The following is a 16,723-nucleotide window of genomic DNA, read 5'->3' on the forward strand; positions in this document are numbered from 1 at the left end:
TTTTTTGACTGAACAATCCCTTTGACCAGCAGTTCTTCCTTGCTAAACCAGATAGACCAGCATAAACCAACAGGTCTTTTCAGAAGGGGGTTGCAAACATCTCACTCTCTGTCTTCGTCTCTTTTTGTCATTAATAACACACACACACACACACACACACACACACGCACACATGATGGCGAACACTCCTTATATGCTGTGCATCATTATTATCCCTGCTCTGATTGAGGACATGCATGGAGACATTCATAAAAAAAAAGTATGCTCTGTCGGATACGGATGACAGGACCACATCAGACCACCTCATGTCCCATTCGACACCTCCACGGGCAGTAACTGGGTGGTCCCGGAGTTGTTGGACATTTCAGACGGATGTGCCAGGTAGTCCGGGGAGCAAAGGGTTTGGCTGTTTTCTTGCAGAGGCCACATTTCCTGCCAGGTAAAGGAAGGTAGATGAGGCGGATGGCTGCTGAGTAGGGGTCTCCGCTGCCTGTAGTTGGACCACACCTGCAGCAGTGTCTCCTTAAAGGGCCGCGTGGTCAACGTGTACAAGATGGGATTCAGAGCGCTGTTGATCGGCAGAATGAAGATGACGACCCATGAGCTGATGGTTCCTGCAGAGGGTTCATTCCAGAAAAGTAATGGGGAGGAAAATTATGCATTGAGGGTTGATATCTCGTCATTTTTTGCTGATTGCTTCTCTTTGAAAAATCATTTTCGACAAAGGCAGTCCACTTCTCAACTGGCCATTAATTATCTCTGGAAACATTATTCAAAGAAAGGATGGGAACAAAAGCTATAATATTCTGGTGAAATGTCCCAGAAGTGAAACAGTGTCATTTGCTCAGCCATTGTTGAATATTATGTGGATGAAAAGAGCTTTCGATGTTTTTGAAAATGATTTCAAAATGAAATATATAAATATATCCAACATTTGAAGGCATAGGTCATCCAAAAAATACAATTATGTTATTATTTGCCCTCATGCTGTTCAAAATCTGTTAGATTTCCTTTCTTCAGTGGCACTCAAAAGGTGAATTTTTGAATATGTGTACTATAAAGTCTTCTAAAGACATATGATGGCTTTGTACAAGGAACTGATATTTTGATATTCAAGTACAAATCAGTTCACAAAATCAGTGAATGTTTTATTCACAAAAAGCGTTTAAGTTTTTTTTAAGTTTCTCATACAAATCACTTCAGAATATAGTCATATGAACTAAGTTTTATGGTGCTTTTGCATAATTTTTAAAGTTTAAAATCTCATGCATTGTAATTATACAAAATAACATTATTCAAAACATCTCTTTTTTTGTTCCATGGAAGAAAGTAACGCTTACAGCACTGTACAGTAGATTATGAGAGAATTTTTCTTTTTCTAGCCCTGGATTTTAAGGTCAAGTAAAAGTTTTGAATGCTCTTTGTGTTACTTGCACATGTTTGGACCCCTTTAACTTTTCAATACTTGTAAACACTGATGACTAAAAGAGCATGATGAATAAAAAAAGCTGAAAAAAGATTCCGCTTCAGCTAATTTTCAGACTTTTCCTTGAAAAAAAATAATCAATGGCACTGAAGACTTTACATGGGCCCCATGAGGCACTTACCGGGGATTTCGACCTCCATTAGTGAAAGAATCTTGAGGATGAAAATGGGAATCCAGCACAGCGAATCGGTGATGACAATGGAGAAGAAGCGCTTGGCAATGGTCAGCTCTTTCTTAATGTGGTTGGTGTATTTGGTTGTCTGTGTTCCTGTTCTCTGGATATTGTAAAACATACTTCCATAAGAGAGTACGATGATGAGAAAAGCCACCAGATTGAGACCTATTTGGAAACAGGATATGTTTTTAACATGACATATAACAGTGAAAAGTGTTCATCAACGTGCAGGATGACCTCAATACAAAACACAAGCTCCACAACAATACACTTTAAACACCTCATATAAAAAAAAATTAAGTTATTGTTGAGATGATTGGACTTGCTGGATCCCACCACATTTCTTCAGTGCTCTCTCAATAATGTCTATGCCCCCAATCTAAACCTAGACCTTTCATTATGACCTCTATCATACAAACAAATTGAGAACTCACAGAGAGAACAATTTCCCAACCAGGACCAAAAGAGTCCAACAACTCTGACTGCTGGTAAAACAGGAACGTTAGTAGAAAAAAGAAGTAAATGTTTGAAGGGGGAATTATTGTGCCTCAATGTCATAGTTTTGAATCTTTAAAAAAAACTTTAACAGAGAGCAACAATGACCAACCACTTTTTGATTCCAGACTTGATTTTCACCATATATGATGATATGTATATGATTAACAGATTGAATTTAGGCTTTTATTCACATATAAACCATCATCGACTAACACATCAACCAATGAGGTTCATTCTTGTGTGTTACGCAGCACGTTTGAGCTTCAGCAAGAACCAATGAGGTTTATTCTCATGTGTTGCGCATAATGTTTGAGCTTCAGCAAGAACCAATGAGGTTTATTCTCGTGTGTTACACAGCACGTTTGAGCTTCGGCAAGAACCAATGAGGTTCATTCTCATGTGTTACGCATAATGTTTGAGCTTCAGCAAGAACCAATGAGGTTCATTCTCATGTGTTACGCATAATGTTTGAGCTTTAGCAAGAACCGATGAGGATCATTCTCATGTGTTACGCATAATGCTTGAGCTTCAGCAAGAACCAATGAGGTTCATTCTCGTGTGTTACACAGCACGTTTGAGCTTCGGCAAGAACCAATGAGGTTCATTCTTGTGTGTTACACAGCACGTTTGAGCTTCGGCAAGAACCAATGAGGTTTATTCTCATTTGTTGCGCAGCACGTTTGAGCTTCCGCAAGAACCAATGAGGTTCATTCTCATGTGTTACGCATAATGTTTGAGCTTCCACAAGAACCAATGAGGTTCATTCTCGTGTGTTACGCATAATGTTTGAGCTTCCACAAGAACCAATGAGGTTCATTATCGTGTGTTACGCAACACGTTTGAGGTTCCGCAAGAACCAATGAGGTTCATTCTCGTGTGTTACACAGCACGTTTGAGCTTCCTCAAGAACCAATGGGGTTTGTTCTCATGCATCAAGCAGGTTCGGTTGAGCTTCTGTTTATGTTTGCTGATCAATGTTTATATGTTTATAAAAGCCTAAATTCAAACATCATCATATAAAGCAAGTCTCTTCAGAAAATTTTGACTAAACCACTCAATTCACATGATAAATTTTAAGATATCTATATGAACTTCTCTTTATGAAGCGTCAAAGTGGTAGTTGCGTAGCTGTCTATGGAGGGACAGAAAGAAAATCTTTTCAACAAAAAGATCTTCATTTGTTTTCCGAAGATGAACGGAAGTCTTACAGGTTTGGTAAATGGTGACAATTTTATTTGTGGGTGAACTATCCCTTTAAAATATTTATACAGAATCATTAAAAATCTATTACTCAGTGGAGAAAATGACTGATATTTTTACTGCCAGAACCCGACTATTGTGCTCTTTTGTCCAAAAGAACATATTTTCAACAAAATGAAGGGATTCTCACGTACCCAGAAAGATCACAATGGAGTAGATTTGGGCTCCGAGAGTCTCTGGCTGTTCAGAGTGCAAAGGGAAACAAACGCCATTGGTTCCATAGAAGTTTCTGAAAGCCCCTTTAAAGACCAGTGGCAGGAAAGCAATAACAAAGCCCAAGATCCAGATGACCACCAAAATGGTAACAGTGCGTCTGCGGCCAGGGGTCAGGTACCGGAAGGGGTAGACAATGCATATATATTTCTCCAGGGTGAGGTATGTGAGGAGTAGCACTGACACCTCTGTTGACAGCATGGCTAGAGATCCAATCACCTGACAGGGTACACTATCCATCCAGGCCTGAGCATGACGGTTATACTCGCCTCGGAATTTCAGGTCATAGGCGCCAATCATGAAGAGGTAGACGCCCATCAGACCATCTGCACCTGTGTAGCAGAGAACAGAGAAGGAGCTTGTAAGCTAGACAAAAACAGATGAGGTTAACACAATTTCCTATATAATTTGTAAGCTGTTAAGGTTACATGTGTTTGGCTTGCTGTCCGCAGTGGAGGGGCTTGAGGAAGCAGCTTCAACTTGAGTACCCCCCAGTGGAACTACTAATGCTTGGAAGATGAGTCTGATGTCTGAGCAAGATTCTGCAATTATGTTGGTAAAGTTGGGGAGGTGGAGGGATGCCAAAACAGGTGCTTACTGTATATACTGTAACTACTCACTGGGTGCTTCTCAATATCCCTCCTCGTTTCCTTGCTCCTCTGTCCTCCATCCTATAATAATAATTTGTTACATTTATATAGCGCTTTTCTAGGCACTCAAAGCGCTTTTTACATATAGAAAGGGGGAATCTCCTCATCCACCACCAATGTGCAGCATCCACCTGGATGATGCGACGGCACCCATATTGTGCCAGAACGCCAGCTGATTGGTGGAGAGGAGACAGAGTGATGAAGCCAATCGTATATATATGGGGATGATTAGGAGGCCATGATGGACAGGGGCCAATTGGCAAATTTGGCCAGGATGCCGGGGTTACACCCCTACTCTTTATCAAAAGGACATCCTGGGATTTTTAATGACCACAGAGAGTCAGGACCTCAGTTTAATGTCTCATCCAAAGCACGGTGCTTGTTACAGTATAGTGTCCCCATCACTATACTGGGGCGTTAGGACCCACACAGACCACAGGGTGAGCACCCCCTGCTGGCCTCACTAACACATCAACCAGCAGCTACCTAGTTTTCCCAGTTGGTCTCCCATCCAGGTACTAACCAGGCTCAGCCCTGCTTAGCTTCAGTGGGAAACCAGTCTTAGGCTACAGGGTGATATGGCTGCTGGCCTATGACCCGGAAACGGGTTGAGCTCAGCCATCTTGTAGGACATCTCAGCTCTCTAATTGCACTGTGAGGAGGCGAAGATCAAGGAGTGAGGAGGCTTTCTGAGGAGTCATGAGCGAGGATACACAGGTGTATCCTTTGCGGAATTTTTTTATCGACTAAACGTGACGCACGTATAAATTCTCCTCCACCTTTACATCTTGTCACAGTTTATTCATTATTATTATAATAATTATCATTATTATTTACATGTACACGACACAAATGCATGTCAAACTACAACAACAACATCATTTCACTTGATTCAATTCCTCCATACTCGCGGAGTGAGGAAAGGAAACGAGGATGCACAAATAAGAATTGAGAAGCACCCATTGTGTGTGTGTGTTTCTCCAACTACCAGCACTATTTATTTTAAAATACTGATTTATATATGAATATTTTAAAATAAATAAAACTAAACCAGCATATTAGTGTCATGATCCTAGCCTGTGTTCGCTCTGTGTGCTCTGTGTTCGCTATCCTATTCCCTCTGCACGCAATAGGATAGCGCTACAACCAACCAGAGCAACGAAGTAGGTGAAGCAGAGCTAGTCGATAGATTAAACTTTCGCCGCATCCGGTCGGCAAAACTCCGAACACATCTTCCTTTCTTAAGAATGACTTCAGTGTCGTTCTTTGTTCTTTTCTCAAAGAAAAGCTTAACTCCAAGTCTTCCAGAGTCGCGGCCAGAGCCGATTCGAAAGACCGCTGTTCGCCAGGTTCTTTGTTTACAAGTAGCACGCGGAACCGCGACAACTCTGCCGTCATTATGTTAAGCCCGCCCACCAACTCTATACACGATGTGATTGGCCTGACCAGAGTTAGGTTTTTCCAGCTCCCAAGCCAACGGAGAGTTGCTAGACTACCCTGGCTGCAAATTAGATTTGCTGCCACTAGGGTGCGTCTAGATTTTCTAATGTTTTGTAGTGCTTTGTAGTTTTTCATGATGATTAGTTTTCCCCAGGTGTTGCCTATTAGCCACTCAACCTTGTTATCTTGTTAACCTTGTTTCTCTTTGTGCATATATACCCCAGTGCTTCAGTTGTAGTTTGTCATCGTTGTTCCTGCCTGTTCTTTGTAGTTACTCTTGTTCTTGGATTTTCTGTTTCTGTTGTTTGTTATTAAATGTTAGTGCTGCATTTGGATTCTCACTCTGCATCATCCTTGCTCACACGTGACAGAGGAACACAGGTTAGGATCATGACAGAACACAGGCTAGGATCATGACAATTAGATTGATTTTCTGAAAAATCAAAACAGTTTTATTTTTTGTAGCACAGTTTGCATCGACCAAGCACAAAGAATAATAAAAACTCTTGATGAAATCTGACAGCAGGCTGAACATCAATAAGCCTTTATTACCAGTCTGCCACTTTCCACGTCTGACTCTTCTCCAGCCCCCCCAGGTGCCCTAAAACGTTGAGCATTTCTCACATTCTCACTTTTAACAGAGAAACTTTACCTATGACAATCACACCGTTATAATCAGAGGATATATTGAAATAATTCAGGCACGATCCACTACTGAGCATTTAGAAAATTGCATAGTCTTAGCATTACTAGACTATTCCCGAGGCTGACGGTGGGTCAATTATGAAATAAAAATAAAAGCACTAGTTTCCCATGTATGGAAATGTATTACGTAATATATTGCATTATATTGTGCAGTATATTTCCATATATTTTTGTTCCGTTAGGCTCACCTGTCTGGTCAGATCACACAGAAAAGCTACTGTGGCTCAAATTGCTGAAAAACGTAATGCTGCCCATGATAGAATTGTGTCAGAACACAATGCATCACAGTTTGCTGTGTATGACCCCTGTCCACTGCCAAAAGTGCCTACAATGTGCAGGAATGGTGTGCAAATGGCCTCCAAATTCCTCAGATTTCAATCCTATTGAGTATCTATGGGATGTGCTGGACCAACAAATCTGATTAATGGAGGTTACACTCTCAACTTGTAGGACTACTAATGTCTTGGTGCTAGAATCCCACAGGACACATTCAGAGGTCTTGCGGACTCAATGCTTGTTTTGGCAGCACAAGTGACACCTACACGATATTAGGCAGGTGATTTTAATATTGTGGCTGATCAGTGTATGATAGGTGAATGTAAAAAAGGAATGAAATATAAATGTAAAAAAAAAACTGTAAATGTTGCTACATCTAAGTGTTGTCACACTTCAAAGTGAACACTCTGAACAATTGATTTCCATGTATTCTGAATTAGGCTACACTCATCTGAATTGCCCATGGCAGCGCTCTCTGGAGCATACAGATGCCCAGTGCACAACTTTGATATCCTCTTATTTAGCCCATATCAAAGAGCAGAAATCAAAGAACTGGTTTTTTATTTCCTGGCTCGCCGTTTCCTTTGAGAGAAGGCTATAGTGTGTGCAGTATGAATTAGGAAAGTGTTAATGAAACATAGCATCTGCTTCTTCCATCAGTGGTCAATCTGTATTGGTGACTTAATACAAGGGTTTTCAAAAAGGGGTCCGGGGACCCCCAGGCAAGAGAGTGACAGGGGGTCCATGGAAAAGTCTATAAAAAAAACTATGATTATAAATTAAAGCAATAAATTAGATCTAAATAAATACAAAATTACAAATGTGTATTAGTTATTAATCTATTAAATGAGATGATTAATATAAATGTAGATTAAAATTAAATAAATAAGAAAGAAAGAAATAATAATACATTACTACATTGAGTAGAACAAAATAATGTAACTAAAACTAAATTTAGATTTATAACAGAATTTTTTTGTGTATAAATTGAGAGTTTATAAAAGACAGATGCCTTATACATTTTAGGATGGCGGTTCATCACACAGGGATGATCATATTTGGGGGTCCGTGGCATCTAAAAGATTGAAAACCCCTGACTTAATAGATGCGATAAAAAGTGAGACGTGGTTTTACTTCAGTCAAGAGTGAACACTGTCGGGTAAACGCAGATTCTGAATGCTGTTGGCCAGCTATGAGCTGCCCTCAGGCTATCAGCCTGTTTCTCTAAAGAGCACCTTTGATTTTTTTCCCCTCATCTGAATGAGAAATCTTGAATTTCCAATTGATATCACACAAAGCACTTTTACGTTAATCCATGTCAGGCCAAACAGTATTTTATGGAAGCCTGTTTCCGCCATGGAATAAATTTTTTTTAAAAGTATTTGGAACTTTTAGCTTTTTGTTTTATTTTGCAATTCGGATTTTAGAACTTGTTTATTTCTCACAATTCAGGAAAAAATGTCTCACAATTCGGACTATTTCTCGTTATAATTTGCAATTCTGATGACGTTTTTATGACTTTTATTATTGTAATAAATTGTGAGATAAAAAATTAGCAATTACCTTTTAATTTTTTTTACTCGGTGGTGGAAACAAGCTTTCCTAGTATTTTGATCAATGTTGGAGGTAAATAAATAAAGAACACCAAAAAAGAAAGTTGCCTGAGACTAATTATGTGTGGAATTGCTTTTGCCAGGAGATGATGAGCAGTGCACTTGCAATCTTAAACTCAGAATCTTAAACTTAGACACTTAAGTCACACTTTAAAATGACATTGCATGATATTTTGTATCTTACAGCATAAAGAGATGATGCACATGGCGTGGAGCTTGTTCTCCGAGCGAATGTAGGATCGCATGCAGATCACAAAGATGTTGCCGAAGCATGTCGTTGCCGAGACAACCCAGACGAAGACACGCAGCACGATGTTTGCCAAAAGGTCCTCGAAAGATGAGATGCCATCAGTGTTGGGCTTGCAGCTGCGGACGTGAGGTGCATAGCCACAGTACTGAAACTTTTTAAAGTAGCTGATAAGACAAAAGAAAGAAGCACAAATGACAAACATAATCAGATCCTCTTTTTGGTCCTGTCACGACATGGCTAAGCTCATGAATATTGATTCATTTATGCTCAAATATTTAAACAAAATGTCACGTCTAAATCTATCTATCTATCTATCTATCTATCTATCTATCTATCTATCTATCTATCTATCTATCTATCTATCTATCTATCTATCTATCTATCTATCTATCTATCTATCTATCTATCTATCTATCTATCTATCTATCTATCTATCTATCTATCTATCTATCTATCTATCTATCTATCTATTTACAGTATTTACTAATGTAATGAAATTGTAATAATCTTGAAACTCTTCTTTTGTCCTCTCATTTCTTCAACTCCCTGCCTAATTGAACATATGATAGCGTTTTTTCTGTCAGTCAACCTGTCCTGGCTGAGAAAGGAGTTTATAAAGGGGAAGACAAAAGAAGAGAGGAGAGAATAACACTGAACAGAACTGATATATTTCCAGAAACGGAAAGTAAGTCTTGATTTGAATTTCACAGTCAACTAAAAAAAAAGCACACTCCCAGTCTCAATCCGAGAGTATAAATTACTTGCAAGATTCATCGAGCGTTCTCATTTTTTCACAGAGTAAAATATGTACTGCAAGATTTGCAAAGCAGAAAGACACAACACTGGGTCTTCAAGTAGCTGAAAAGATTGACAAGGGAATTGCAAACACTCCATTATATATTCCAAACACCCTTGCATATTTTTCCATGTTTCAGGCGATACATCGTAACCACTCCCAATTACTACAGCAGATCATCTGAGAAAATGATTACCATAAATAATTAATAGAAAACAAAATACTAGAGTCAATTTCTGGGATGAGAACTAAAGAGTTTGTCTTTATCTTTTTTTAATGAGGATATTCCAGAGAGAAAATCCATCATTTGTTTAATGTTACAAATAATTACCGTATAGCGATATTCTGTTGTCAGGCGTTTCAAACAGAATATCTTGATTCAATCTTGATATCAATCTCAACACTTAACAATTGAACCATTAAAAAACTAATAATTCTCAATGGTGACAACTTCAGAAAATTGAGTTTTTAATCAAGTTTCAAAAAACTGAGCAAGCTTTTGAAAAAAGATGCACTCACATGTGAGTCAGGTTCTTGAGAGGTTCAAACATCCTTCGGTGAATGTTCCCAATTTCGATTCCCTCAATGCTCCTGTGACACAAAAAGCTTTCTCTCAGGGTTCGCTCTTTAGAAAAGCACCATAATTCGCATTTCAGTGTTCACATTACAATGTTTTAGCCCTCTTTTTTCTTTTCCTTCTCTTACAACAATGCAGTTTTGTGCCCAAGATGCTATCTGGAAGCCTTTGAAGTATGACCTAAAAGCAGATTGTTTTTGTTCTGTTGAGTAGAGGCGAAGGCAATGTTCACTGTGTGAAGTTTGGGTAGGACCATTGTGCTGCGTTGAAACGAAGGGGCCCACAAACAGCACATTATTATAATTGCACGGTATTCCTGTGGTGAATTTTTGTTTTTAAACAGAGAGGTATAAAAGGGGGAGAGAACTTATGTGTGTCTTGGTTTAGTCACAATATTCACTGTGGAAAATTAGAAAATGGATAACATCACTTGCAGCATCTTTAAAGCATACTTCACATTTCCTCGATTTCAGCTTCAAACCCTTGTACAGAACATCATAGAAAATTATAACAAGACTTACAGTGACTTTAGCTTATGCAGCTTGTCAAAGTGGTCCACCTGCAGGTCCATGATGGGGTTATACGAAATATTCCTACAGACAAATAAAAGGAAATAGAGAAAAAACACAAAATATAATATGCAATATTGTGCAAAGAACAATAAACACTGCAATATAAGACAATATAAGATTAGTTTTTAACTGGGAAACCGACGAACATCAAATGGAACTGGAGCACTTTATATTGGAATAAATATAACAGTTTTGCCTCCTCTTTGCAGAAGAATGGCGTACAGCTTGGGGTTTTTAATGTGCATCTAAATGAAAGACTCACAGCTGAAGCAGGTCTCCAAGATTGACAAAAAGATCAGGAGGGATTGCTTTGAGTCTGTTATTGGACAAATCCCTGTGGAAAGAGAAAATATGAGTGCCTTTTTCATTCAAATAGGCGTTTGTTGACAGAATTGATGAGCAAGCCAGTCTGATGCCAAACTATTTGAGAACTGATGTCCCATAACTAGTCGAGCTGGATGGGAGTAGGACCAACCCTGACTTTGAAATTGATAAGGAAATCCATGCAAGGAAGGTTGTTTTTTTTTGTTGCTTAGCTTCTCAAAAATAGCACAGAAATGGGTCACGACTATACTCCAGTGAACACTTTGTGGTGATTATTTTGGCAAATATTTATGGTGGAATGCCTGAGAACTTACAGCTCGCCCAGTTTACGAAGCAGAGAGAAAGCCTGCACATGGATGTAACTAATGCAGTTCCGCTGGAGGACCCTGAAAAAAAAACAAAACATTTATCTTGGTGGACAGAAACACGTTGACCGTTTCAGAGGAATGGAATGTGCAAGAAATACGAAGGAGTACAAAACAATGTCAATGGTAATGAGTGCAAAAACAAAAATCAATTTAGAAGGTAAATGGGATCGGACCTTTAATCAACAGAGTCACTCTTGCATATAATCAGTGAAATTATAATAGGGTAATATTGCATAATATTCATTACTGAAGTCCACACACATTGCTATTCTGCTTAATATGTAAATGTTTCCATGTTACTTGAACTAGGTTTCAAAATGAACAAAGGCAGATATGTCTATTGCTCTGATTTCTGCAGAACAGTGATTAAAAATTGAAACGCTGATGAAAATGCTTTGCCTAAAAATATATTTTGACCTAATTTTTGGTGTTTTTGGCAAGACGGACCTCAAACTATGCATATTAAGAGTGGGGTACAACAGAGCTAAAAGTCACAGTATAAAAATTATGTAAAAATGTAATTATATATTATGATTCACTTTATATTATGACAAATTGTATACCATTAAAACACTTTTTTTCCATTTGGTTACACTTTATGTTACAGTACATGTACTTATAGTGTACTTACAGTGTAGTTACTAAAGAAAGTACTGGTAAAATAAAGTAACTACAGGGTTAAGGTTAGGTTTGGGAATAGGTTCAGGGTTAGTACCTAGTTATAACCAAGCTATTGTAATTGCTATAATAAGTACATAGTATGTACATGGGGAACAGGACTGTAAAATAAAGTGCTACCAAACATTTTTACCAAACTCAAGACAGCACAGACCGAACCAAATCTAACATTCATCCACAATCAATCTCTGTTTACTGTATAGCATTGTTATATGAAAATGTACTGTGGTAAATGTCTGTGAATGTTAGATTTGATTGGGTCTTCGCCATTACTTTCTCCCACTGATGATCATAAACATGGAAGAGGAGCAGAAAACCACAGTAGGACTTAAAGGATAGTTCACCCAAAAATGAAAATTAGCCCATGATTTACTCACTCTCAAGCCATCCTAGGTGTATATGACTTTCTTCTTTCAGCCGAATACAATCAGAGTTAAATAAAAAAATGTTCTGGCTAATCCAAGCTTTATAATGGCAGTGAATAGCAGCCCAAAATTTGAAGCCAAAAAAAGTGCATCCATCCATTATAAACTTACTCCACACAGCTCCGGGGCATTAATAAAGGCGAATCGATGGGTTTGTGTAAGAAAAATATCCATATTTAAAACTTTATAAAGTAAAATATCTAGCTTCCTGCGGGCCGCCTTCCGAATTCAACTTACAAAAAAAGCGTAACTGGCGCGATGTAGGACGTAGCGTAAGCGTTTTGAACTGCAAGAGGTGTTACACTTTCTTCATAAGTTGAATACGGAAGGCGTTCAGGACATTTTTTAATATAACTCCGATTGTATTCGTCTGAAAGAAGAATGTCATATACACCTAGGATGGCTTGAGGATCATTTTTGGGTGATCTATCCCTTTAATAACCTGTTGTACCCTACTTTTTAAATACTGGAATACATTTGTAATGTCCATTGGGGTCATCTGAGTTGAATACATAGCGGAAAGAGAGGAAGAGAGCTTTGAGCAGCTGTTACGGGAGGGTGGGAATACTCACAGCACTGTTAGCATGTTACACGACCTGAAGGTCACATTTCCCACGATCTCAATCTTATTTCCCTCAACGTCTCTGCAGACAAAAATAGAAATAAGAGGGTGAATGGAAAATGTAGGAAAGAGTAGGAAAAGAATAAGACAGGAAAAAGTCAAATCAATTCTACTTATTTATTAGCATCAGCTTAAAGGACCAAATCATTTACATTAAAGCTAAATGCATACATTGATTTATTGGGAACACAATTTAAAGAGCTCACTGCAAACTATCTAACCATAGAAATAAAATAAAAACACAAGTGTTTTATCATGACAAAGTTGTATTCACACTTACAGCCAGTTTAATCGTGGCATCTCCAGGCAAATATCATCAAGCTTTGTGAGAGCATTGTTCAACAACACTCTGAAACACACACACAAACACACACACACACATAAGCACAAGCTTCAGAAGACAAAGTAGTAGTGCAGCACATTTTAAAACATAAATAAATAAATAAATAAATAAATGGAGAATGGCTCCTATGCATTTGTTAAAATATGAGATTTACATTTGAAAGGCAGAAGATGAGTCACCAAAATAGCAACAGGCTGAAACTCACAGCAGCACAAGGGAGCGCAAACCAGAGAAGGTCAAAGAGGAGATGTGATGAATATTGTTGTTCTCCAGAATCCTTCAGGAAAAATAGGAAAAACTCACTAAAAATCACTGCAGCCTCACAAATTGAAGCGCATAGGGGTTATGAACCATAATTCAATGGCATTCAATTAGATGTGTGATGGAAATTCAAATCACTCCTTTTTCTTTAGAGCAAATCCTTGGCGACTGCAAATGAGTGCTAAAGAAATCACTCCTTAGCTGATACAACATAGAAATGAACATCCGTTTTGTGTTGTCTATATGGTCAGTATTCATAAATGCATAAAGTTTATTGATTGACAGCTGCTGTTGCAGTTATTTGATTTGAAGAATAAAAGCACTGAATGAGGAAATCTATCTTGATTTAGAAAGCAGATGAGCAGATGACAAGTAACACTTACAGCCATTCCAGTTTGTGCAAATCCTGGAATACATCAGGAAGTAGGGTGGTAATTCGATTATAACTCAGATACCTGAAGGAAAAATAAGAGATTGCACCTGTCTGCGAGTAGCCAAAAGCATTTTAAAGGCATTTGCCCATAGAAAAAAAGCAAATAAGCAAACTAAAGTGTCTGTCATTCACTGAGAGCCCATTCATCACTCTCTGAAGAAAGGCAGCAAAGGAGGCTGATTAGAAAGTTTTACGGTAGCCTATTTGAAAGGACAACAGAAATGTCTGCTGACTTTAAAAACTCACAGTCTCGTCAGATTGTAAAGGCCTCTGAAAGCATGCGGGTGCACTGCTTTAATCCGGTTGTGCTGGAGATACCTGAAACACAGTTTACAGGAAGCATTAAATAGAGGTAGAAGAAGGAGAAGTAACACAAGATGTTACTCTACTAAACATTTGGGGTCAGTAGGATTTTTTAAATAATGAAATACAGTAAAATATTATTAGAATTTTAAAGAACTGATTACTATTTGAATATATTTTAGCATATAATTTATTCCTGTGATGACAAAGCTGAATTTTCAGCATCATTACAAACATTGTTGATTTGCTGCTCAAGAAACATTTCTTTTTACAGTTTTTCTCAGTCACTTTGGTGCATTTCTCGAATCATCCTCGACATTTGCAAAACAGTAAGTGCATTTCTCAAAACAATACGTACAAATAGCAAAACACCATGGATTACCTGCAAAAGCCAGTCTCTTGCTTGAAATCCTTAGTTCATCTCTCAAAAGTAATATCTGTGTCAATGAACATGTCAGTGCCATCAGAATGACAAGTCCTTGTCTCATTGTTTACGAATAAGACAAATTGCTTAGTCATGTGTCAATATAACAGTACTCTGGAGGGATGTAAACTATGGCTAAAGTTTTGATGACAATTATTGTAAATTGTAGGTTACACCAGGGGCGTTTCTAGGATTTTCATTTTAGGTGGGCTCAGCCCCCAGTGAGGATATTAAAAAAAAAATTGGTAAGACTTTACTTTAGGGTCCAATTTCACTATTAACTAGCAGCTTATTAGTATGCAATAGGGGTGGCACGGTACATGAAAAAAAAAAACGAACCGTTCGGTTCGCTTGTCCCGATTCGGAGCGCGTGCGTCGCACGGTTTTGACACATGCGCAATGTATCCTCGTGCCCGTATGTTACCTCAGACAGTGGGTGTCCTTTTCGCGCGAAATAAGAGGTGTGTGTGTGTACATACAGTAAAATAAAGTAAAAGTGGAGTGCTGCAGGTCACGTCACGTGTAGAAATGCAAGTGGGAGAGATAAGGAATGCTGCCCAGAGTTGGAGGATGCGCCAGCGACGTATAGCAAGCAGGGCAGATGCAGTGCGTATGGAGAGCGGGAGCCGCGCGCACCCTGTCTCGCGCAGCTGAACCGCGGCTCGTGTATTGCAAATACAGACAAATATTGTCCATTCTGTCACATTTTCCGGTGTTCTCCTCCGACCCCTGTCTGTCTCATGCTTTCATTTATGATGGGCAGCATATATCTGCTGCAAATGCGACCGTGTTCCCCTCTGTCTCATACACACATGCATATATAACATGTTGTATATAAGTAGTTCACATGATAAATGTAACATTTAAAAGTTAAGATATGCTTCTAGTTTTAATAATTTAAACATGCCTGTGAAGTTTGGGCAAAAACTTCTGGCAGTGTTGTGTTTTCGTGTATTTTTTTTTCTTTTCAAAGCGCTGGATGTCATATGGTGATAGTGAAACACACGGAACACTTCATGGTGAAATTTGTTAATCAGGTCAGCTGAATTAAAGCCACAGTGCATTGTTCTGATCAAAATTGACATGATTAACATGAAAAATGTTACGCCAATGTGTCGGTAGACAGCCAGTTAGGAAACAACTTCTACATGATATAACAATTGTGGATGATTAAGCTATATATCATATGCTGAAGTAAATTTCTGGAGTGTTAACGATAAAAAACAACAACAACAAGAACCGTCCAGAACCGAAAACCGTGACCCTAAAACCGTGACACGAACCAAACCGTGGGTTTTGTGAACCGTGCCACCCCTAGTATGCAACTATGCATATTAGGATATTGGCTGTTTATTATTACTTATACCTACGCAAAAATGAATGAATGACTTATTCTGCATGATCATATTGTACATCCCTTAATCATACAATGTATTCAGGTTTATAATTAATGAGATCCCAAATGTGAGGTTAGGGGGGGCTTGGCCCCTCACGAAAATTTTGATTTCTATGATCTACATATGTGCATTTTAAGATGTTCTGAACGCCAAAAAATTTGATAACAATAGCTTGAAAACCATGTCAGTGGACTTCCGGTTTGACGAACCAGGAGATGGCAGCTTAGAGAACGTGCTCCCGACAATTTCGGACATAGTTACCCACTACAACTCGAATATTTAGAAACAAACTTAGTTTACAGAGTGATTTAAGACAGTGGGTCTCGAGAATGCCCAAAGGGAAAAATAAAAAGTTAAAGCAGAAGGAGTTACTCGACGTCGAAGGAGCTAGCCAAACTTCATCGCCTAGCAGCGTAATGGAGGATGACGATGACGATGACGATACGCATACGCAACTCGGAGCGGGTCAAAGTGAGACCGGGGACTTTGGCCTCATACTTAAAGAGTTGAGAGAGTTTAGAAAAGACAGCAGTCAGCAGCTGAATGCGATACGAGAAGAAATTAATAAATCTAATACTAGGATCGAAGAGGCGGAGAAGAGGATTGATGCGACTGAAACACGGTTACAAGTGGC

The 16,723-nt window shown here is 38.6% G+C and overlaps 1 protein-coding gene across 1 annotated transcript in view; it reads right to left on the minus strand.

Annotated features, from left to right (window-relative positions):
• Positions 1 to 303: 303 nt before the first annotated feature.
• Positions 304 to 16,723, minus strand: part of rxfp1 (relaxin family peptide receptor 1) — a gene marked incomplete at both ends in the record, with an annotated part of 111,026 nt that continues 94,606 nt past the window's right edge. Inside the window, 13 exons of the mRNA XM_079838672.1 lie at positions 304 to 614; positions 1,608 to 1,826; positions 3,554 to 3,964; positions 8,501 to 8,730; positions 9,882 to 9,953; positions 10,461 to 10,532; positions 10,774 to 10,845; positions 11,150 to 11,221; positions 12,879 to 12,950; positions 13,209 to 13,277; positions 13,477 to 13,548; positions 13,916 to 13,987; positions 14,212 to 14,283. Of these exons, the coding sequence (XP_079694798.1) occupies positions 304 to 614; positions 1,608 to 1,826; positions 3,554 to 3,964; positions 8,501 to 8,730; positions 9,882 to 9,953; positions 10,461 to 10,532; positions 10,774 to 10,845; positions 11,150 to 11,221; positions 12,879 to 12,950; positions 13,209 to 13,277; positions 13,477 to 13,548; positions 13,916 to 13,987; positions 14,212 to 14,283 (1,816 nt within the window). The remainder of the gene's footprint in view (positions 615 to 1,607; positions 1,827 to 3,553; positions 3,965 to 8,500; positions 8,731 to 9,881; positions 9,954 to 10,460; positions 10,533 to 10,773; positions 10,846 to 11,149; positions 11,222 to 12,878; positions 12,951 to 13,208; positions 13,278 to 13,476; positions 13,549 to 13,915; positions 13,988 to 14,211; positions 14,284 to 16,723) is intronic.

Source organism: Gobio gobio, assembly GCF_949357685.1.
Source record: "Gobio gobio genome assembly, chromosome: 16".
NCBI lineage: Eukaryota > Metazoa > Chordata > Actinopteri > Cypriniformes > Gobionidae > Gobio > Gobio gobio.